Below are 25,133 nucleotides of genomic sequence, written 5' to 3' on the forward strand. Positions count from 1 at the left end.
AATGGGAACTGACTCACTCATATTACACTAGTTTCTAATGCACTCAAGTAAACGTGATTAGTACCTGTGGCAATGTCCTGCATTTTTGGATGGGTTTACACTGAACCACTGACAGGTAAGAATCTCATCAGGCCTTTAATTACTTTGGCATGGTGACCACATGATCTGGACACAGATTTCTTCTTACAGTACTGCTGTACTGATCCCGATGGCAAAGCTGACCTCAGGACACCTTTGAAGGTTGCCACTGACAAGCAACTCCTACCGACCAGTAACAACTGCCCATTTGGAACTGCAAATATTTTCTGTAATCTGACTAAAACTTCAACAACAAAACAGACCAATCTGAAGACCGTTAACAATGCACTAGTTATACTGCTCTAGGTACAAGACTACAGCACTTTGCAACAAAATCCTGACTTTGAACCTCCGATGAAGATTTTAAGCTGCCTTTAATCCAGTACTTTGGTCTTTACTTCCAATATAAAGTGGACTAAGACCTACCATCATTATTATTTGATTCAAGGGATGGAGGGATGAGAGAGGAAGAATGGAAAGACTTAAAGACAAAGAAAGATTTTTTTGTACTGAAGATATTGTATAGCTTTAGTGACAAGCCATGCCTACACTTTTTGACATATCCAGTATACAATTTCTTCTCCAAATAAAGTCAGAAAACTAGGCTGAAGAAACCATTAACTCTTCCCCAAAATTGTTCTTCATTTCAAATTGAACAAACACCCAAATTTACTTCTATGAACCAGCAAACTAGAAGATTTTTTTCCCTAGTATTTCTGATGATTGTTGATGATTCACCTTACTCAGAGGCCCTGGCAGAAGGAATCCCATGAATTATTAAATTGCAGCTGAATTGTACACCTTTGTCAGTAAAAGCCCCTCTACATCCAGTCTGCTGCCAAGTGCTAAAAGCAAATGCAAGAGTTCAACCTTACCCCTAAAAGTCTAGCAGTTCAAGGTATGAACACTGCTATTCTATGTGACCACTATCCTATGGTACCAGAAGGTCCCAGGGCATGGTATAAGTGGTTTAAGAACTCAGAAGACCTTTTGCTTCATAATCCAGGCCTTAGAAGGCAGCCTATTTTTCTGCAGGACTGAAGGAGTGAGCACATCCTGGCCTCCTTCTCCCTGTACCACCCCAACTTTTACTGCAGAATACAATAAAAATGGTCAGCAGGAACACTTGTACAGACTGCATTGCTATTTCTGCTTCACACAGACAGGAGTAGGGTCACAGAAAGGCTGGGATCTCTAATGACATCTATTTTCAGTTAAGATTCTCTAGCCTTACAGATTCTTTGGGAAAAATATTTGCAGATGGCCCATCAATCTGTGCTGTGCTCCCCTCCCCCTTTCTCACAAACACCCCAAGCATCTGCTGTACCATTGTTTAACAGTACTGCAGCTTTGCACAAAGACTGGGTCTCAAAACCCGAAGACTTGTGTGCAGGCGAAGGCAGAACTATCATTCTGCACATATCAACTGTGGTTGATATATACTATTGGTTGGATATATACTATTGGTATATATACTATTGGTCTCAACGTGACTAACATCCATACTCTCCCAAAGAAAAGTCTCTCCATAAACAGCAAAATATAGTCCCTGAAAGATTAGGGCTGCAAAATGATGTCATTCAGTTCAGTGGGATTTCTTATTTTTATGAGTAATGGTATAAAGAATCTTAAATGCCATACAAAAATTGACAACAATGCTTTACTTTCTGATGGGTTTTGCAGGTACAGCAAACAATACTTTCCAAGTTTGCGTATACCCAGAATATATCTAGAGAACAACTGATGTGTTACTACACTCTCTCATTTGTTATAAACACTCACTTAAAACTTCAAGTAAGCATTTTAAAGCCATAAGAGGGTTGCAATTTAAACTTGTAGCATAAATGTTAGTTAGGTATGTCACAGAACAGTGCTTCAAAAGTTAGTATATTCTCACAAGATTTCCCTTTCTCTCCCTTCTCTGCACTGTCAAAATAACTGATCAGTTGGGGAGAACCACAGACTGCCTGGGAGTGCAAGACTTAGTCTTACTGCCAGCTCTGCATGCATGGAAGTGACAGCACTATAACGGGATCAATCCTACAGTCAGCACTGTGCACACTTGCATAATTCCAAGAATAATCTCCTTTCAAATGCCATATGCCTTTTGGAACACTGAAAATGCATTCATTTTCTAAAATATGTAGGACATCTTCATGCACAACTTGGACACTGCCTTCAAGAGACAGCAGAAAAATTTCAAAATTATTTATCCCATGTTATTTTCTTAGCCAACTGAGAAGCTCCATCCTAGTTATTCAAGGCATGTCAGGACATGACTTCATCACGCAGCGATCAATGAGATTAATTTCTGTATCAATGTGACATCAAAGTCAATAACAGCCTGTTGTTGCTAGATGCTAGATACTAGATTGGGGCCCAATTCAAACCCTCTTCTATCATCATCATGTCTGTGAAGCGCAAAAATCTTCTCATAATGCTAGGATAAGATGCATAGAGAGGCTCAATTGCTGGTCAGTAAAGGGATACTCCAAACTAAACACCACAGTTATAGCCAAGAAGCTCTCATATTCAATGTTATTAAGCAATTCCAGTCTATAGAAAATTCCTGAAAACAAGACACACACTGTTTCACTGCACCTAAAATCATAATCAAATCCATTAAATACAATGGTATATATTTATATGGACATATGCACAATGAAGAAAGCTTTGTATGTTTTTGGTTTCTTGGACACAAACACACTAAGTCTCTGGGAAGACTCTTCACAGAATTTCAGTGCTTCTCTTGTGAGGCAGTCTCAACTCTGAGCCCCATAATGGAAGTGAAATAATACCCAACTGCAGAAATGCAGAACATGACTCCATTTTCCAAGCTAGAGCAGCACAGGTTCTGCAGCACAAAGAACTAGTGACAGATACACACAGTTCTTCCACCACCTCTCAGCAAAAACACTGCCATTGCAAACAGTTTAACTGTGATTATTCTGTAGGTACTCCATTTCTCACAATGCAGAGTTTTCTGGTAGATTAGCATAACTGGCACCTGTGAATGTTCAGCTTGTCACCTTCAGCCGTTTGAACACTCGCAACCCATACAGATCAAGTAATTTGTTTCAGTCAGACTCTGCCACATCTGCTTTAGTTTCATTTCCACCCAATCAGAACAATTTATACTGTAAAAGTATCACGTACCCATTTTGTGCAGAGCTATTGTGCGTTTCTGAGTCATCACTGTCGCTGATGACAATTGTGTCTCCATCAGCACTGCTGGTGTGGCCATTCGTCATTCCATTGTGATGGGCTGGAGGTATGACTTCCAAAATCTTACACTGCAACCTGAAATAGAACACAGATATTTATTAATGTCAAAGTCTTTCACTAGTGCAAGGAGTCTAAAGTTGTAGATGTTATTTTAAGAATACATATATATCTGAACATTGCATTGTCTACTAAATAAGTAAATAACTAAGAGCCTTGCACTGAAAAACTAGGTAAAATATTAATTTCATTAGTACCATCTCATAAATGAACAAACTCATCTGCTTACACAGCTATCAGCTTTGCTACTCAGGACAACCAATCAGGTTACTTGTGGTTGTAATTGGTTTTTTCCAGTTCTCATTTAAGTAAACTAAAAAGTTAACTCAATGTGTTACTTAAAAACTAGACAACAAAAGTTCTACATCTATTTCGACAGCAGTCTAAGAAAAGCAAAAGATTTTCAGATCCCAAAGTATTTTTTCTTGTAAGACATCATCTTCTACTGCTGTCGATGACCTAAATAAACAAGGCTAAAATGATCATTATGCATCTAATCTTAATAATGGCCCATTTATCTGCTGACACATATTAAGGCTCCATCTGGCATGCACACAATTGACAAAACAAGTCTATTCCTTTGCCATCCTGAATGCTATTCATAAAAGGCAGATTTAACTACATATCAAAAAGTATAATTAATCAACACTTCATGCTGGGTAACTATATTATAGCTGGTACCTAAACACTAACTTTCACCCCTTTCTAGAATTCCATGGTTCATATTTTTTAGCTTAAAATTCAAAAGCTTTGTCTCATTCATGAAAATTAACTATTGTAGTCAATGGACATCGTCACATGCTCAAAACAGGGGAAGAAAGAACACATAATAATTCTCTTCTCTGGGCACCAAACACTCCCACTTGAAATTAATAAAATGTAGAATACATGAAATACTGGGCTTGAATTAGTGTGGCGTCACACTTAAGTTAAAAACAAACCCCAACAAATCCATTACAGACAAATTCTAAATGTTCTTCTATATGAACTCAACACTGGCAGAAAGGAAACAATGTCAAAATATTTCTTGAACACGTCTTTCTGCAAGCAGACAGTACTATCCAAAACCTGTCCACAGAGGAAGAAAAGTTGAAAACATTAAAATATCCTAGGTAGTATTCACTTGTGAATTTATCAAGGATCAGTAATGTACTTAGAGCCTGTAGCTGCTCTCTCTAACAAGACGAGAGCTCCAGGATGCTCCAGCAGGTTATTTAAAAAAATATGATAATAATGAAAAAAAAAACCCAAACAAACAAAAATATTAACATCCTTGTCTACTCCTAAAGACAACAATATGACCAATGCTTAAATTACCCACGGGGACACCAGAGTTGCTTGCACAGAGCAGAGAGGCAGCTTGAGCCCACTTGGACTCGCTGGCCACAGGCATGCTGCCATTCCAATGCATTCCATGCCATTCCATGCTGCCTCGTTTCCAAAGCTGGTTGGTCTGGGGCTGGAAGACATGTTTTCCCAGCTAGTGGAGCCCAACCTAATTAACTGTGAAAATCTAAATAGGCTTTGTGTAAGGAACCAAGAGCACCCAAATATAATGGACATAGAACCTGGTGGCTGTTCATAAAGTAAGTCCAAGTCCAGCAAGGTTTATTAAGGTTTGGCCCAGCACCAGACTCAGTCTGAGTCCTACGAGAAAAGTCTATCATTAGTAACTTGGTTTTCCACTATTTGGAACATCACAGCTTCCCCTTCGTACTAAGTAATATGGAGCTGACTGCATAGCAGAATGTATATTATTGGGCTGGTTTTTTAAAATCCAACAAAGATCACCTGCTAAAATAAAGACTCCTTAGTAGAACTACTTCTGTTTCAGATTATAAAATATATTTCCTGGGGAGTCCAATTCAAATTAAAACGCACACTTAATCTCTAATGGAAAAGCAAAGGCATCGCGGCCCGCACGCTGCTCATCCCCCGCACGCCGCTGGAGGGAGCGCGCACTCGCCGCAGCCGCCGCCGCGCGTCCTGCGCTACCCAGGGCCGCCCAGGGACAAAGAGGCTTCAGCGAACACACCCCCAGTCCATCCTCCCGGACAAAAACACTTGAATATTGGAGTCACCGAGTAGTTCTCCAACACTTAATTTACCTGCTTATCCATCAGGCTGCCCTGTAATTTACAGGGTATCACATCTCCTTCTCTAAGAATGGAAATTATAAATTCTATACGCTTGATTTGGTAAGCAGCAAAAGCCCCAATACAGTTTACAGCTGCCTTTCCCCCCCCCCCCCTTTATTTTTAAACAGGGAGCATGACTAACAGATTAAGCTATCCCAGAAAGGAAGTGATACTCAGTCTTCTATGCCATTCAAATCATTGCCAGAAACCTTTGGGGAACGAATCAAATTAATGACACACATTACCTGGCTCAATAAAAGCACAATCCAATGCAATTTAATGCTTACTGATAGACAGGAGATTAAAGAAACTGATGCAACCGTTCCTTCTGGCATTAAAGAAATAATCTACAAATGATTTTCTTAGCCTTGCTACAGTCAAGTCATGGCTAGTAGCACCCAATTCTGGGGACTAAGAGAGGCAAAGACACTCTGCTTCTAGTGCAAGTGGTCTGCTCTTTTCAATAACCTAATCATTCCCTGAGTTCAATAATTACAACTCTTATTTAAAAAGATACTTTAAAATCTTTACAGAACTTAGGTCAAATTCAAACCATGCTCACTCACTATTTCCCATAAAATAAGAATTGGGGGTAACTCCATCTAAAAAAACAGCAACATTAAAGTACATAAACATGTACCCCAAATATCCCCCTCGGTCAGGAACCACTTTCTTCAAATTACAATAAAGATTGTGAAAAAGCTTACAGCCACACTAAGTGAATCCCAGAAGTGTTCAGAGAAAGATCCAATACAGAGCCATCTCCACAAAAGCCCCAGCAACTCTAGCTCAGACATTGACACCTATACTCAAAACAGTTTTGCTTACCTCTTTCTGCACTACTGGCTGTTATCAACAGTGGGGCACAGGTCCTCTGGTCTGTCCCAAGGATGGCCTCTATGCTTACAGCTCTATTCTTTGTTAAGCTCAGTACCTAAGCTCTTTGAGGTCTCTTATATTACAGAAAGGGCTCCAATAAGTGCTTGGCCTTATGTTTAAATCTGTGGGGTTTTTTGTTGGTTTTTTTTTAAAGAAAGAAAAGAACAACATAGAAGCCCAATTTTTTTTCAACACAAAGCCAGAGGTGGTATCACTGATGTAATTTGTTTTTTAAATATCAGTTTATCTTCTCTCTGAAACCTGAGAACTTCCATCAATTTCCATGAATTTTGTGCAGGGCTGGTCAGCTGCACAGATGAAAGAACATAAGTCACTCCAGCAGTCTAAGGGCAAGAGACAAGAGACTGTGGCAGCTTAGCGCAACTAGCAGAAAACTTAAAGGTCTGACCAAACCTTATCACTCCCAGGATGGTCAGGAAGACGTAGGCTGAAGGTGTATAAAAACAAACTGCACCTGTCACCTCAGGCTGCTGCTCTACAAGATGCAGAGATCACTTAACAGTTCCCACCAAAGGGGGAAATCTTCCCTTGCCATTCCTTCTTCCAGCCACATAGCTAGCATGGTGCTTGCTTTTTGTAGCTCTGGCACTCAGTATCATTTACTGATCGTCATTAAATTGAATTCAACTACCTGACAAAAAAACCCCAAAACAACCAAACCAAAATCCATAACCCAATGTGAAGAGCTGATAAGCTTGTGTCATATCAGTTACTTCAAGCACCTCACTGCTTGAACAAGGATCTGATGAAACTAGAGCATGTGCAAGAGGCAAATAGTAGCCACGGAAAAAAGAGGAGGAGGAAGGAGAGCTGTCCATCCACTTGAGAAGCGTGGGAAGAGAGGTTGCCACAGAAGACTGAGGCAGAAAAGTTTGAGTACCTCAGCGTTATCCATTTTTACCAGTTTTTCAGCACGGTTTATCAGGGAGTTACACCTTCTTTGACCTTCCTTTTCTGGTTAACACACCTGTAGAAGCCCTTGTTATTCTTTGCATCCCTTGCCAGGTTCCATTCCAGCTTTGCCTTGCCCTTCCCTCACCCCATCCCTACACAACCAAACTTCATCTCTATACTCTTCCCAGGTCACCTCTCCTAGCTTCAACTGTCTACGCATTTGCTTCTTTCCCTTTAGTTTGACCAGCAGTTCCCTACTCAGCCATGCCAGTCTCTTGCCTTCCTTGCCTGATTTCTTGTTCCTGTGGATGGCTAGCTCTTGTGCTCGATGGAAGAATTCCTTCAAGATCTGCCAGCTCTGTTCCACTCCCTTGTCTTGGAGGGCAGCCTCCCAGGGGATCCCACTGATTAACCCCCTGAAGAGCTGGCAGTTTGCTTTCCTAAAGTTCAGGGGCCTAATTTTACTCCTTACCTCACCCACATTCCTCAGGTCTACAAACTCCACCAATGCATGATCACTGCAGCCCAGGCTGCCTCCAATCTTGATGTTCTCAATTAGCTCTCTTATGGTGATGACTGTCAGATCCAGTATTGCATCGCCTCAGTTAGGGCTGTCTACTACCTGAAGTTAAGAAGCTATCCTCCATGCATTCCAGGAGTCTCCTGGATTGCCTACAGTTCGCTGTACTACTTTTCCACCACATGTTGGGGTGGTTGAAGACCCCCGGTAGGACAAGATCCTGCAAGTGCAATGCCTCCCGTAGCTGGAGCAAGAAGGCTTCATCAGTAGGCTCCCCTTGATCAGAGGCCTGTAGCAGACACCAACCACTCACTTCCCTTTGTTGTCCTGGTCTCTGATTCTTACCCACTGGCTTTTGATCTGCTCAGGGCTATTCTTCAAAGATAGCTTTTCACACTCAATCCACCTCTTGATGTAGAAGGCAACCTCAGCCTCTCCTTCCTCCCCTGTCTCTTCTGAACAGCCTGTAGCCACCAAAAGCCGCATTCCAGTCATGGGATTTGTCCCACTAAGTTTCAGTAATGGCAACAAGGTTGTAGCTTTCCAGCAGTACAGTGCTTTCCAACTCCTCCTGTTTGTTGTCCATGCTGCATACTTTGGCATAAAGGCACATCAGCAGGGCTGTCAGCCATGTCACCTTCCTGGAGGAACACCCTTAATTCCTTTGAGATAATTCTCTGGTGTTTCCCTGTTGGCTTCTAATACCTTAGCAGTCCCTGGCTTATCTCCGTAAGACCGTGTTCCAGTGTGGCTCACACATTCCAGAGTCAGCAGAGTATAGATGCACTTCAGCTGGGCTATTGATTTCACTCCCAACACCGGCATGTAGCCCACAGAATCATCTCTAGACAGCCTGGTCTTATCCCCCCCTTAAAACCTAGTTTAAAGCCTTCGCAATCAGCCCCACCAACTCATGGGCTAGAATCCTCTTTCCCCTTTTGGACAGGCAAACCCCATCTGTCTCCAGCAGGTCTGGTGCTGTATAAGCCACCCCACAATCAAAAATGCCAAAATTCCACCAACAGCACCAGCCTGTAAGCCACAAGTTGATCAGGTGCGTTCTTCTGTTCCTTTCAGTATTATTCCCTGTTACCAAAAGGACTGAGGAAAACACCACCTGTCCTCCTGTCTCTTCAACCAGTCAACCCCAGTGCTCTGAAGTCCTTTTTGATTGCCCTAGGACTTCTCATCAACCTCATCACTGCCAACCTGGACAACAAGAAGTGGTAATAATCTAAGGGCTGAATTAATCCAGGGAGTCTCCTGATAACAGCTGTTACCCAGGCCCCAGGGAGGCAGCAGACTTCCCTGTGGGATGGGTCTAGTCGGCATACAAGACCCTCAGTTCCCCTCAGAAGAGAGTCACCTACAACAGTAACCCTTCCTTCTTTCTTAACACTCAAAGTTGTGATCTGTCTGGTTGACTAACTTTTTCCAGGCAAGCCCCCCTCATCTCCGTAATCTGCCTGCTCCTTGAGAGCCTCATACCTACTTTGTAAAGGCACTTGGGAAGGCAAGGGAGGCTGGGAGGGGATTCTCCTATCTCCCCAAACAGGGACTTATTTCCATTCACCCTTATCTTTGATGTTCCCTCCTTCTGCCTAATGGTGAGAGGGCTGGGGTTCCTCTGACGCTTGCTGAGCTTCCACCCACTGTATTTATCTCAGAAATGGACTGGTGTACCTCCACCAGTCTATTTCTGTCTCATACTCCCTGATACTCCTCAGCCTCTCCACTTCCTCTGAAAGAGGAGAGTAATCCAAGAAAAGGGTAAGTATAACTTACTTGCCAAATTCTCTTTCGTTCAGCTCAGCAACTCAAAGACACGCACACAAGCTATTATTATGAGCTGCAAGAAAAGCAGGTATCTCCATCTACCACTACTGGAGCAGCAGAAGAACACAATTTAAGGAGGAGGAAGACAAGCTACACTCCTCTACATAACAGGTCAAAACCAGCCATCACAGGATATCAAGTGAAAACTTCAGCCCTGCAATTACTGGCGCACTTTCACTTCTCAGAAAAGTTCTTCCCAAATGCCGAGTAGGCCTTTACATCCAACCAAGGCTGGCATTAGAAGCTGTGAGAAGTGGTCTCTCTTCTCACAGCTCATCAATTGAGTGTTCTGCACACCAGCTTTTGATATGGCTAGTGCTAATTACCCTGACAGAAGTAATAGTCTGGCACTCTGCTATGTCCCCATATCAAGTCAAAAAAACAAGATACCCTGAAGGTCCAGATAACTTATAAATGTGCCTCTGTATGCTTTACAATAAGCAGACAAGAAACATCTCTTGGATGCAGACAGCTGTTTCAAATGGGGCAGTGGGGGAATATTGCAATGCTTTGAGGCCAAGTTTTAAAATAAAAAACATAATGATCAGTGAGTCAGAAGCAAAAGAAAATTCACTTATTAAGACACACAAATGAAAGTGAAGTTTTTCAAATGCCAAAATTAATAAAGTACACCTTTTCTAATAGTATGTAAAGTTAGTTGAATACAGACAAGCCCAATAGAGTAATACAAGAAGCTATAGCAACAAGTACCAAAAAGTACCAAAAAGCTATAGCCTCATTCTGTTTTGTCAGCTTTTAGTTGGTTTTTAAGAAGTAAATGTCAGGTAAGTGCAGTAACTCATATCCTTGTCCTAACAGTTCTCATATGCTTGCAAGTAATTAGAGAGATAAAAGTGAGACAAGATCTGAGGGAATAAGTGACATCTTCTATACTAAGCTAAATGGTACAGTTTAATGCACACATAAAACAAAAGCACAACAAAGAGACAGGTTTTAGGCACAATGGCTTCCTCAGCTGTTGCTTTCGAGTTTTAGTAACTTCATTTGTCTGCCAAGTTATAGGTAAGGCTGTATGCTTCAAAGAAACTAATAAGAAGCATGGTTTTGCTTAGGACAAGAGAGTCCTATGTACAGACTAGCTGCATCAGCTGTCTCCTGTGGAATTAGGACAGTACTGCACTGGTATATGCATCATTTTGACTGCCCAGACTTTAGTTCTTATCATTGTACAGATTAAAACCAAATAAATTGTTAAAAGAAACAAACCAAAACCTGTACCTTTAAATTTATAGTTATAAAAGTAGAGAGTGTGCACAAAAATGACACCTAACAGAGACTGGCAGTGCCAACTGTTGTAATAGCCGTTCAACAATCTATAAGAAAGGAGTTGCAGGTTCTTTTGCACATATCATCATCTCATAGCTTCCACTAGTCAAATAGAAATATATTTATTAGTCAACAAAACAAATATATTTATATCATAAAGGACTTAAGGGCAGTGGAAAGTGAATTCCTTAAGCATGATTTTGCAGGCTAGGAGTTCAGTGATCCTTAAACAGCTGTGCTGGGAGAACACAAACTCGCTCTATGAATAGGTGAGCTGCTCTCCAGTACTGTCAGAGATGCTGTTTCACAGGCACCACACTGATTTTGCTACTGGAATTCAAATTCACCTCTCAAATAAAGTAGGAAACTTTCTTTTAATGCAGGAACTTTTGCTTAAGCCTTACCACTAGAAAAACACACTACAATTAATAACTTAAGTTTACTGTAACTCATTAGAGTCTAAACATAGAAGACACTTTGTCACTTACTACCTAGTGATCTTATATTAACTGATCTTAATGCTCAAAAGACAACTACATAGATATGAGAGTAATACCTTGTTGCCAGTTTGAATGAAAAAGTTGGAAAATTATCTATAACCTTATCTCTTACAAGGATTATCTTCTACCATCTTAACTCCCTATCAGCTATATATACATACATATATATAAAAATATATATATATATATATCGGTCATGACCAGCAACATGCTTCCTGTGCCCCAGTTAAGACTTACAGAGATGAAAACAGTATGCAAATCTTTTAATTGGCCTAATGCAGTGGTTAATCCACTATGAACAGTTCTAAAGCACTGGGATACCAGCCAAACAATTGATGAGTTAAAAAAAGAAGTTTGACTTGCAGGCAAGGTTCTCTGTGATTATCTGTTTCCTGCAGCTTGGCAATGGTCAACATCAGATCAGTCAAAGCAGAGAAAGGATGTTAACCTATAATAAATATACAATAAGATGCAGCAATCTTCCTAACAGGGAGCTTCATCTACTACTTCTGCAAGTAGGTTCATTTTTAAAAGCATTCTGGTGTTGCTTGCTCACAGACACTAAGCAAGTATTCTTCTGCAGTGGTGTCATCTAGTGGTCAAATTCAATGAAAAAAGTATTTCTTTTTGTATCTGACATGTTCTGTATGATTTCTTCCTTCTCATACACTGACCTTTAAGCAACCTATTTCAGTCTCTAAGTGGTTGACTTTTTAGTTAAGTGCCATACTGACTGATGGGCAACAATTGGTTGTGCCCCAGTCTCTATGGGGAAGGGAAGACATCATCACATAAGCTATTTTTAAGAGCGGGAAAGGGGGAACTGAAGAGCTAGCAGAGTTGTCCAACGCAAAACCTCAGATCTACTCACTGCTCAAGTCAGACCGAAAGTTTATAGTTTAATTAACTAATTATCACACTGCTCACTTTTATATCCTAATAAAGATGGTCATTCTTTCTTGTGATAGCACCCAGACTCAGAACACTGATGTTATATCACAATTGGTTGTTTATACATGCTTTAAATCTAGTTTTTCCTCCAAGAAATTAAAATAATTATAAAAACCAAAAAGCACGCTGCTGACCTCAAGCAGAAAAGAACAGGTCCTACTGCTGAGTGAGTTAGCCTGTTGAAGGTTTTGTTTGGTGTGCCTGAGGCATTAGCTGAGGTTATTACTCCAGGTGGGCCTTCCATACCACATAGTTCCAGCTTTCAGGTAACTGACTTCAGATGTCAACATGTTAAAAATCAATTTAACAAGTTTTACATACCAATAACAAACACAGTACTAAGTCAGCAACAAATGGACAGTTTACTGCAAGAGATGCCATTCCTTGTGGAAAATCAAGACCAACAAGTACATGGGTCTTAAACTTTCAGTTCTGAAGCACAAATATAGGAAGCAATTCCAATATGATCAACATGTTTCAACTCTGCTTCGATAAAGTATGAACTAAAATATTAGCTGCTTTTTTAACATATTAATTATGAAATATTGCTCTAAATTATGAAATATTGCTCTAATTTTCCACCTCAACAAAATCTCAAATAATTTCCATGCCTTTTTCAATAAATTACTTTCCATAAACCACAATTTGACATTCTAAGTAACAATATTTACAGTGTCAACTGCTTTCAATTATTTAGCAACTCAAACTTAATTTGAGACTAATTTTTCTGCATATATTCTATGATGTTTCTGGTCGATGTTTCAAATAGTAATTTTGTCTTTTGTGAAGGCAGAACTAGGAAAACATTGTTACACAACTCCTGCAGTTCTTTAACTGGAAATCCAAGCACCTCATATTTTAAAGCATAAACCAGCTGTCACTTTGAACAAAAGTCAGAGCCAGTTTGGTCAGAAAAGCTGGACACATACAAAGCAAGAAAGCTGGTCATTTTAATCAATATATCACCTGAAAGGGTTAAAGAGCAAGGATAATTATCTCCTTGCTGCTTCTAACAGGTTACCAAATTGCATGCATCGTTTCCAGAGACTGCCTGAAAGAGCCACATCATAGGAGTGGGGGGCTTTCTCTGCAATTTATTTCTGGTTGATAAGGGCTGTTGAAGATACCACACATATCAAAACAACAGGAAGAGAGAATATCTCCCAAACTCTCCTGAGTTCCTCCTACAGCACCTCAATAACAAGGCAGAAGCAGCCAAATTCAAAACTAAGCAGCACAACAAAACACTAGAAACCAGAAGAGCTGAAAGACCAGACAATGTAATAGGGCATCAGACACTGCCACAACCAGAACACACAGGTTTGATACAACTGAATAAAACAACCTCCACCTAGACTTTGAACTAACCACTTGCCCTCTCCTCTTTCTCTTTCCAGATCACCTGTTGTTGCTCACAGTACTCTAGACTACTCCATATGCTCAAGATAAAAACATTTATATTAAGCCAAAATGCTAACCCTTCTAGTGTTTGGGTTCCCTCCCATTTCTTTCTTCAAAATCTAGGAAGCTGCATCAAAGCAATCTATCCTACAAGAATATGACCCATGCAAAGTTAGGAGTTAAAAAATATCAATACTTAAATTGCTTGAACAGTCGCTTGTTACACATGTGTTACGTTGTAGGCTTTGCATTAAATGATGCACAGAGCTCAGGAAGCAAATGATCCTGACATTAGGCATGCAGAAAACTTCATACATAAAAGCAGTGGAAGAGTTTACACCACCACAAAACAACTGGGTTTTCATGATCTGCCAAATTCTGTTGGTCTCATAGGATGCTATTACACTATAGATGGACTGTGATAATTTTTGCTAGAGAGAAAAAAAAAAAATCACAAAAACATAGCTGCACATGACAAACACATGCAAGCAGGTCTGCTGAAAAGCCATGTTATGTACAAGTAACATGAGCTGGTACACTTAATCCCCAACGTAGTAAAAGTACAGGTCAAAGTCAACTGTTAATTGAGGAGATGAAAAACTGTGCCTCATCTCCTCCCACTTTATAACCTTTAATTATGTATCTCTAAGCATAAAAATACCTCCCCTCCACATTACCATGCTATCTGCAGTGTTTCCTAGATTTAGTATTAAAGGTCTGAAATAGCTCTTTGCTACACATTTATCTAGAATATCAGTGGCATACAATCAGCTAAGGCAAGCTTTTCATTCTTCATTTTATCAGGCACCAATTTATACGTATGTAGTTTAAAATATACAATCTCTAGCAGGCTAATTTTTTATTGAAATAAATTTTATTTGAAACTTCTATCTTTTGTATGATATCCAGCTCACCCCAAAGGCTTAAGAAATTTAGCTTATATACTATTAATATATTGATAAGTGAAAGTGGAACATAAACACAAAATTGTTAGATATGTATCTCAACACAGCTTTGAGTAACCAAGAAGATTGAATTGAACACTGGTAAAAAAAAAATGATAGCACTATCCTAATGAGAGAATCATATCACAACTTTATCTGAACAGCTTTGAAAAGCTACAATGCATACATGTAAATATTTTAGCAAATAGTTTAGAATAGAGATAGAAGAGCTATTCTTGGGGGGGGGGGAAGTTCTAGAAGAACAAACAATTTTTTGCTATTAGTTTGGAAACTAGCAGTATCTTTAAAGATAGAAAACCAAAGCATTTCATGGAGCAAATGAAAACCAACACCTGAACCATACTGATAGTTCATAATATTCATGTTTCTAAATTAAAAACAAACAAACAAACAAAAAACCCAAACCTAAACCAAAAAACAACCAACACCTTATTCTCTAAGCAAAATGACTGTAATACCTGTGGTAACCTCAGTCTAGTCATTTGACAAGTATAAAGATGAGAAAGATAGAAAGAAACTTTGGATGTAGGTTTTCCATACAGAAAGCAGCAACTCTACTAAAGTTGTTCTTGTCCTGGCTTTGCAGACTGGGACTTCACTGGTTGAAAGGAATAGAGCAGGGAAGAGATGGAAAGCTTTCCTACTAAGCACTGACCTTAGGTACATACCCATACAAATTTCCTTACAACTTGTCTCCTGCAGTGCATCAACAGATTTTTTTTCCTGGTGTAGTACAAAATTTGCCATAAATAATATCTGATCAGCCACTACAAAAACTCACACAGAATAATTGTTCTCCAGCGACCATTTTGAACCAGCCCACTCCTATCACCCAATAAACACCAATTATGTGCTAAACATCAGGCTATCTATAGAAGTCTCTTATACTCTGAAATGTAAGCTGTCACCTTCCTCCTGAAAAAATCAAAATGACCCTAACAAAAAATTAAACCCACCAGCAACAGCTGAACACACAAAGGCTTTAGCGCCCATTCTGCAGGTATTTCCAGGTTGAACATGTTTAAGTTTTTCCCATTTTAAACCTCAGTTAGGTGAGACTGTAAACTCATTTAGACAAAGCTGTAAACTCAGACAAAACACGAACCTTTTCTAGACCTCTCCCAGAAGCTCCTTTAAAGAAAAACCTCAAGCTTATTTCTACTACAGAGCATATGCACCAAAGATATGAGAAAGAAAGCATCTGAAGGTCAAAATTCTTCTAAGTTTTTAATCAGTCTAAGATAACAGTAAGAACACTTGCAATATATACACCAGTATAACGGTAAGCATAACACTGAGTGGGAAAAAGTCCCATCACGCTAAATCCCAGATAATCACCTATTACAAACATTTTACAATTAATTCCCAACTTCTCTGAGAATGCAATCTCAATTTTTGCTATTCTCTGAAAAGTAAAAATCCAACTTTTATCAATTATTTTAAGCTTTCAATAGTTTGGCCATTCATTCCAAATGATTCATCAAAACTTTCATGTAATTTTTTTTTCATACCTTCCCTTAGTTTCTCATTAAATGTCATTCTACAAACAGTCCACCTTTCTCACACCAAAGAACTGACATTCCTTTGCAAATCCACCGCACAGACCAAAAAACATCCAGTGTCAAGATCTGTGAGTGCTGCCCTCTCTCCACAACTGCTTCAAAGCTAAGGACAGAGATATCAAGCACAGTGACACAATACTGCTCTTAATCAACCTAGGGAAGAGCAGTAACAGTATCATTCATCTAAGTATCACACCTCACTCTTGGTATATTTAGTGGAGTTTATTACCCTTGTTTTTGGCTTAAAAAAAGCACACATGAAACCCACCCACACTAAGCAGAAAGAAATAAGTACTTATTTTTCAATATACTTACCTTGCACCATTATTTCTAACTACTTCCACTGTTTCATCAACAAAATAGCGATCCTTGACATAAGCAAAGATTTCATCACAGATCTCATGAAGTCGGGTACGATGGGTAAGGGTGGCCAAATACAGAACTGGAATGACAAGTGCCTCTGGAAAACTTTGAAGGTTATGTCTGGCTTTCCTCTCTGATTCCAATGCTTCCTGATATGTGAGTCCTGGTTTACCTGTGACAGCACAGCTCCACACAAGGCTGTTGCAGAGAATAGTGCGTTCAAAAAAATCACTGAAAAGAAAGAAAGGAGGGGGAAGAAAGAAAGAAAACAGTTGAGTTCTGACTAACATTTTCAACTTGCTAACAGTTAATACAGCAACAAATTGCAAGTATCTTTTACAAGTCTGAAATGCAAAACCATTTGGACAAGTTATAGATAATTAAGGGTTATCTGCCACTTTTCAGCCATGGCATGGTAAATTGCTATTATAAAACCAAAGTCTCCTCTCACTACAGACTGCAGTAACAGCATCAAGATCTAGAAATGCTGCAAACAAATATTCATGTATAAGAAGCCTTATGCATAAAAATAATAATAACAATAATCACACTGAGTTTAATAGGTGTCATATCATACTCACATCCCACTCCATTTCCATAAATATTTGCAAGAGGAGCGTCTAAAACTGTACAAACATGAAATAACTTTAAGATCACAGAAACATGTTGCAACTTGAGTAAGTTTCAGATTTGAGTGCCTTAACTCACAAATGGAAAGATGGGAAAGGTAAAAAATTAATGTCAAGTAGTTCTCTAAATAGTTTTTATTCCTTCAGTGTTTGTATAGCTCTTAGAAAAAGTACTGAACTATTTTTTCCTACAGATTCTTCCCCTCCCTTGTTCCATTAGTAAACATTGATTCTCGTCCTTCCATATATTTCCAACTGATGCTAAAATTACATTGTTGTTATGGCTTGCTTGCTAGCTGTTATATTGGAATCAAGAAAGAAGAGCTTTCATTAGTTAATATTTCTCCTTTTTTGACAGGTATCAGGAAAACAGCGGTTTGTTAAAACACTTTCTAGATGAAGACAATGAGGTAGCTATTCACAAAACCACACTAAAACATATGATATACTACTGATCAGTGATTGGACAGCGGAGCAGTCTTTCAATATGCCCCACTTCAGACAATGCTTCTATTTGTCTTACTTTACAAATCTTAATGGACTAGTACTGATAAGTACACAACACACAAGACGACAAACTCAGGTTTTCAAATAATTTGTAATAATGGGGTTAGAGAGTTGGACAGTTCACACTGAGTTTTTTCCTGCAAACTCAAGCTGGCAAACGTTCATCAGTGACACTGATGCAGATGACAGTGTTCACTGCAGATGGACAGATGAACCATAACATTTTGTAAATGAAAATGGAAATTCCAAATTGAGGACAATGAAGGGTCTTGGCTCAGATAATCCTTTCTGTATGAGCACAGGATTCCTCTGAGTGAGATATGCTTTAGGAATAACATCAGCTGCGAGGAAGGGAAAAGGACAGAAGAGGAAGAGATATATTATCTGAATAATATTTAATAGCTACAAAAATTCAGATTTTTATATCACCTGCATCTACTTAATATATCTGACAGTACATGGATAATCTGGGCTTGTTTACTCTAAACAAGAAAAGGAGAAGAACAAAGCAGGGAGAATAAGATAAATTATTCTTCAGTATATGAAGAACACATGGCTGTCAGTCATTCATTGTGCATCTCTATTGTGTATTATAGTTACTAAAACATTTTAAAGAACGGGTTAGACAAAAATCTGTTTTGTGGGTTTGCTTTGGGGTTCTTTGTGAGGTGATCTAATGCATAAAACATGATCTCTTCAGGTCTCTTCCTCCCCTACATTTCTGTATTAGACTGAAAATAATTTTTACGGATGGATATTCAATGGACAAAGTATCAGTTACACAAATCATCATGCAGTTGTATGTATCTACATATATTTTTGTGTCTCACTTACCAAAGAGGTTCTTGATTATTATCTTTAGCCAGGAAAGAGAAAAATGCCCTAAAGAGAAACTATAAAATGTGCCAGAATATAATTTTCAAAAATTATGAAAGTAAAGGTTAAAAAAAAAAAGGCAGAGAGAGAGATCAAAGAAGGAGGGAGAGACAGAGGTTGAAACTGACAGTGTCCCTTTAAGAGCTGCTGTTATTCTTTATGAGGGGACACCAGGCAGTCATGCTATTTAAAGCAACAACACTGAACTTATGGGAGAGAAAAACCTAAAACAAACAAACCTAAACCCAAACAAACAAAACAAACAAAAAAACTCCCCAACAACAAACCCCTCTCTAAAAGTTTTTAATTCATGATTATTACAAGCAAAATGCTAAGATTACTTTAACTGAAACATATTTGAAGAAAACACGTTCCATTTGCATACAAGAGTAGTTTGTGTATCTAGTTTCATTCTCCTTCATTTCCTCTTTTGTTCTGTGTGGATATTTCCCCTGTGAATTTACAGGGAAGAAAAGAAATAGTGTGAAAAGAAATTATATTTGAATTTGAAAGTATTATTTATCTTTAGCTATCATTACCTATAGCACATCAAAATTAACTTGGTTTGAGAGAGAGAAGAAAACAAAATCCCAATAGTATAGATGTTACTGGTAGTACCCTTTCTGTCCCTGTCTCTCTTTAGTGCATGTCAGTTATCACAAAATGATTGACAAAGAGCACACACAACAGCTACCAAACCAAGAGAATGGTAGCAGCAGTAGTGATACCTTTTCTTTTTACTTCAAGAGTAATAATGCCGTTGATCATATTTTACATTCAACTTAAATTCACAACAGCAAGAGCATCTGCTGCTACATCACATTTGAAGCCTTACTTATATCTTCGTCTAGGGTATTATGGTCTTTGGGGCTTACTTGCTGGTTCAAGATCTCTGTGACTTTTGACAATATGGAGCAAGAAGTTCATAAAAAACATATCCACAAAGTGCACTCGCATCTGCCTGCAAGGAGTCAAATGTGACTGTGACCACCTTGGTGATATCCACACGAGCTCAACTACTCAAGGAGCACGGACTAAAAGCTAAGTTGTCTTTCTAGTAGTAATTAATGCTGACTTCTCAGACGGATGTCTCTTTTCATTTAGTTAGTTTGCCATGCAAGGTAAGGCAAACTGTAAAATTATCAGCAAATCACTGAGTAGTAGTTTAACACTGCTACTCAGTAGGTATTTGATTGGAGGCAGTTAATTAACAGAAGCTAGAAATAAATTACTTGCAATGTCTGTGCTGACTGCACTTGCAATGGATACAAAAATCCAGCCTAGAAATTACAGATGTCTTTTGCTTGAACTAACCAAGTATTCCCATTAGGTCCAAGATTTACTGTACTTTTAGTGTGCTTCAAGAACGCTTGTTTCAAACCACTTACTTTCATTCATTTTCTTAGCATATATTAAGAACAACTCATTTAGGGTATCATAGGAGGGTAATCACAGAAGACCAACTTTGCCATTCTGGACCACAGCATTTTCTTATACTCTTCATCTCCAGAAGTAGTCAAGAATACATATTACAAACAATGCACAAAACAAACAAGCAAAAAACCACGATAAATACATTTATTCCTTAATATTTACAGGTTAATTATGCATTAAGGAATATATTTAAAGTTATGAGTTTCTCCTCAAGAAAATAAAAAATCCACCTAATTTAACTAACAACTCTTAGCCTTTTAAACAGATCTCTTTTGACAGTAACCAAGAACTCCACAGGCCAATCTATAAAGAAGTTTCAGTAAGTTGAGAAGATGCAAAACTGCTCTTCCTCTCCCTCATGTGTTCTAAAATGAGGAACATTCCTACCACTGTATCTATACTACTCATCATTTTCTTTTTCAAACTGTCTTACAAGCAAGACTTCCTATGCGTATATATCCACACATCTATATCAGCTATTAACTTTCACAGACAAGGTGTCAAAGGCTGGTGGTAACATCCCACTGGTTTAATGTGTTTCTCATGCATCCCATACATCTCATGCAGCGCCGTACTTGCTTTTCCTATTATGGCTCCAGACACTCATTGCTGGTCTGTCCCTCTGACCAGGAATACAACATCAGTTCCCTCAGTTCCCGTTACTCATGATAAATACAAGTGAACACCGCCCCTTCACTGCCCTCCTGTTTTGAAAGGGTTACAAAAATACGCAATTGTATTTCAGATTAAAAAGGAAATACATTGTTAACGGGAAAGTCACTTTACAAAATACTAGTCTTGCCAAATTCTTCTCACATTAGCATAACCATTTCTTATATAGAGAAGAGTAATACTAATGTATGATTTCTATTCATCTCTACTGAAGCTGACACGGGCATGAAAGCAGCTTTTCAACAGTAAGTTTGTATTCTGTTGAAAACCCCCAAACAACCCAACAAAAAAACAAACAAGAAAACAACTTGAGTCTTAACTGTTTGTACTAATTAAAAGCATTCATACAGTTGATCAAAGGGGTGAATTCAGGTTACCACATGTATCTATACCACCCACCTGATCTAGTCAGACTGTAATTTTTAAATTTTCCTCTCAAAAAGTAGATTCAGAGAAGCCCAATTTAGAAAATGGTTTTCTTTCATGAAACAGCTAGTACAATTTTTAAGATATGGACCCTCCCTATCCTTATTAATCTAATTGCCCTTGCTTAAGCGAAGAAACAGGAAATGCAGTTTTCAGAAGACATTAGCTATGAGCTATTTGCAACCAGCAGAGATGAGGATTAGCATCTTTAAAACTTTCTGAAACATGACCCTATGTTCTCCAGCAGATTATGCCACAAACAACTAATATGAATCTAAACTTTCTGCCCATCTGTGCTGGAACACTTTGCTAAGTAAAAAATACCACACTTTTCAATCCAAAGCACCAATTTTACCCAACCTAACAAAAAAGCCATAAAAGAATTAAAAAGAAAAAAAAATCAAGAAACATACCACCAAAAAAAAAAAAACACTACCCCACCCCACATACACAAAACACAAGCATAGGAGTTTTCTGCAGTTTTCCCAAATACTATATTCAAAGGCTTAACCTCTGAGCTAACCACCTACTGATATTTCTAGAGATCACCTGTGTGACCATGTCTAAATTTACCCCTTAACTCATGAACTTTGGCTAAATAACGAATTTGGTCTTTCATACTTCTTAGTGACAACACCTTTGCAGTATAAATAAGCCTGTCAGAGTACTTAAAATACCAAACCCTTTAAGAACAGAAAAACATTTTAAAAGGATACTCTTAATGTTGAAATTTTAGTACAACTACATGTACATGAAACATATTTCAGCACAGTGTCAAACAACACATGAGAGTCACCTAATTATGTGATAATAGTAATTGTAACCAGAAAAACAGCTTTCAAAATATCAGAAGCTGGGGGCGGGGAACTTAATTCCTATAGAAACAGGAGCCTGTCAGCTCTTCCTTCTTAGGTTCTTATATGACCTATGATGAAAATACTCCTTACAAAACTCCCAACAGCATATTCAACATCCCTCTTCTCCCCTAGAGTATACAGGCCAGGAAACAGTAAGGCATCACCCTTCAAATTACCTAATCCAGCTTCGTTAAAATTTTATTAAGCAGACTGTATTTGAGTAAGAAAAACAAGTCTAAACATGAAAAAGATTTAGGTGTGCTTTAATTTCATACGCTGCAAATGAAAAGCATTTCAGATTTAATCTCGTTAGTCTGCACATCTTTAAAAAAACAGAGTTTGGATGCGGGGGCCTTTTTGTAGTGGGGAGGGTGCTGCATGATACCGGGGTTGAAAACACGTAATTTATCGGCTTTGAAAAACGTCTCGCTAAATACTTTCGGTCCATTGTTCTTACAAGCGGTGAAGTGAGCGGCAGCAAGTTCGGGACTACCCGTGCCATCCGCCTTCAACCGTTAACGGGAATTTCACCATTTCCATTGGGCTTTTTTCACACGGAGAAAAAAAAAAGGAGGGGGAAAAAAAAAAAAGAAGGGACGGGAAGAGCGATAAAAGCCTCACTAGAAAGAGAGCTCCTAAAGGGACAGGTGTGCCCGCTTTAGGCCGGGTTTAACTCCTGGCGGTGCCACTCGCCCACCTGGCCGGGGCGGAGGGCTCCGGCTGCGGGACTCCCGAACAGGTGCAGCGACACCGCGTTCGGGCCGCGCTCCCCGCCGGCCGGGCCCGCCGGCCATTTCCAACCGCGTCAGCCGGCGGCTACCCGCGGAGGCGGGGCGAGCGCGGCCCTAGGCTGCGCGGCGGGGCCAGCAGCAAGGGGTTAATCGCAGCGGGAGCCGGCCGGGAAGCCCAGCGGGCCGGGCAGCCAGCGCCCCCCGCCCGGCCGTCACCACAACAATAGGGCGACCGGCACATGCCAGGTGGGCGGGCGGCCCCGTTGCGCCGCCTGGACGCGGGCCCGGCGCGGCCCCTTCCGCGGGGTGGCCTAGCGCCGTCCGCCGCCGACACGCGGCTGCCGGCGGGGGCGGACGGGAGGGAGAGCCCGGGCCCGGCAGACGCTCGGTACCGCCCGCCGCCTCCCACACGCGCAACTTTCACTTCCCCGGCGGGAGCTAGGGCGACAACGGGGAAGGAGCGGCGGGGAAGGAGCCGGTTGCCTTCCTTCCCCGTGGGCGAAGGGGGCTGCGGGGTACCCCCGCCGAGGAGGGACAGGGATTCCCCCTACCCCGGGCGAGAGATCCGCCCTCTCTCCACCACCCGCCTCGGGAGGGCACAGGCTCGGCGCCAGCCGCAGTCCCCCTCACACCCCCCGGCAGGGCTCCCCGCGGCGTTCCGGGGAATCCCTTTCCCTCTCTCCCCGCCCGCCCAGGTGTCAGAGTCGATGGGGGCTCGAATAGCTCCCTGCCCGCCGCCGCAGCGCGGGGGGTGCGCAAGACGGACGCAGCGACGCGGACACCGACTCGGGGCTGTCGCTTACTCGTAGTTCCTGAAGATCTCGTTAGTGACCCTGCAGTAGAAAACGCGCTCGTCCGGCCGGAGGTCCGCGGGGGGTTTCACCCTCACGAAGGGCTTTCGGTGCAGCAGCGGCATCGCCCCGCTCCCGGCTCTCTTCCTGCCCCAGGATCAGCTTCCGTGGATCGGGGGGGGGAGGGGGGAATAAAAGAAAAAACAAAACACAGAGGGGGGGAGTAAGCGAGGCAACGGCGCCAACCGGCCCGGGGAGGAGGCAGGGGGCCCGGCGTGTCCCTCCTCCCGGGGGAGCCGGGTCAGGAGGGAACCGGAGCGGCGGCGGCGGAGCCTTTTGTGTGCCCGACACGCCGTTGCCTGTCTGGGACTGCGCGCGGACCAACGGCGGCACCTTCCTCCGCCTCCGCCCGCCTCACAATGGGGCCATGACGCCGAGCGGCGGGCGGAGGCGGCAACCCCCCCCCCCGCCCCGCAACGTGCTCGGCTCGGGGATACCCCGGCCGCGCTTTGTCTGCCGCGGCTCCCCTGCCCCCAGGTCACCTCCTTCCCCCCGCCTCTGACCCACACACGCCGGGCCGGACACCAACTTCCACTCCCCCGCCGCCTCCGCCTCCTCCTCCTCGCAAAGCAAACACCCAGAAGGGGCAGCGCCGACCACTTATCTCCCTCCTTCCCTTCCTGCCGGGTCGCTGCCTGACGGGGGTCCTCGCCCTTCCCGCCCCGCGCCTCGCCCCGGCCCGGCCCGGCCCGGCCCAGCGGCCGCCGAGCTCCGCCGCCGCAGGACAGCGCGGCCGCGGCGCGGGGGCAGCCCGGCCTCCGGCCTGTCCAGCGGGGGCTGCGCGGCTCCCTCGCCTCCTGCCCACCTGGTGCGATCGCAGACTGCGCTCGCTGCTCGGCCGGTGCGGAACGCGGTCCCCTTCGCCGCCTTTCTCCCCTTTCCTCAGCCCCCCCCTTCGGGTCCTGGGAAGTTTTTGATCTACTTCTTCAAGCCCTCAATCAGGAAGAGCTGCGGGGAGGAGCCTTCCCCTGCTCTCCCCTACATCTTTATTGGCCGCTCGGTGCCTTCCAGCGTGTGTCACACAGGAAGACAGCGAGCTACATTATTAATTAATGGCTGAGAGGGCGCATCCTCCATTTTTGAATTATCAGCCGGAGACCTCCGGTGCGGGGGGTGGGCCCAGCCCGGCTTCCCGCGGGGGGAAAGGCGGCTCTTTGCGCGCGGTGCTGCCAGGCCGGGCCGGGCTGGGCTGCGGACGATCCCGGCTCGGCGGTCACGGCTCAGCGGGGGGGCCGAGCCTGCGGCGCTCCCACCGGCGTTCCCAGCCGGCGCCGAGGAGCCGCCGAGCAGCTGTGAGACCACTAGCCCGGGGAGACCGCCCGCCTCTCGGCCCCGGGGCGATCCCTCCCTGCCCTTGGTACCTGCCCTGCGAGCAGTGGTCCCGGCGCGTCTCCTGCAGGGCTGATCCACGGCGGTGTGGGCGTTTGACAGGGCAATGCCGAGGACGTGCCTCTCGCGGTTACAGCCCCCGAA

General features: G+C 42.0%; 1 protein-coding gene and 1 long non-coding RNA gene across 6 annotated transcripts in view; both read right to left on the reverse strand.

Annotated features, from left to right (window-relative positions):
* BAZ1A (bromodomain adjacent to zinc finger domain 1A) overlaps positions 1 to 24,775 on the reverse strand; it is a 67,382-nt gene extending 42,607 nt beyond the window's left edge. For 3 of the 5 annotated variants that reach the window (XM_027670640.1, XM_027670635.1, XM_027670613.1), the window contains exons 1-3: positions 23,613 to 23,988; positions 16,630 to 16,908; positions 3,235 to 3,378 (exon numbers count right to left, since the gene is read on the reverse strand). In XM_027670640.1, the coding sequence (XP_027526441.1) occupies positions 3,235 to 3,378; positions 16,630 to 16,908; positions 23,613 to 23,725 (536 nt within the window). In that variant the 5' untranslated portion in view covers positions 23,726 to 23,988. Of the gene's footprint in view, positions 1 to 3,234; positions 3,379 to 16,629; positions 16,909 to 23,612; positions 23,989 to 24,465 lie in introns of those variants that run through there. The other 2 variants (XM_027670624.1, XM_027670646.1) reach the window with 2 other exon arrangements.
* On the reverse strand, positions 17,886 to 19,506 carry LOC113960848. The gene is made up of 2 exons (XR_003532125.1): positions 18,648 to 19,506; positions 17,886 to 18,154 (listed from the first exon to the last, which is right to left on the reverse strand). It is a non-coding gene; the product is annotated as an uncharacterized LOC113960848 (long non-coding RNA).
* Positions 24,776 to 25,133: the final 358 nt, after the last annotated feature.

The sequence above is a fragment of the Neopelma chrysocephalum genome, unplaced genomic scaffold (assembly GCF_003984885.1).
Source record: "Neopelma chrysocephalum unplaced genomic scaffold, ASM398488v2 Primary Assembly neopelma1_24, whole genome shotgun sequence".
In the NCBI taxonomy this organism is placed as follows: Eukaryota; Metazoa; Chordata; class Aves; order Passeriformes; family Pipridae; genus Neopelma; species Neopelma chrysocephalum.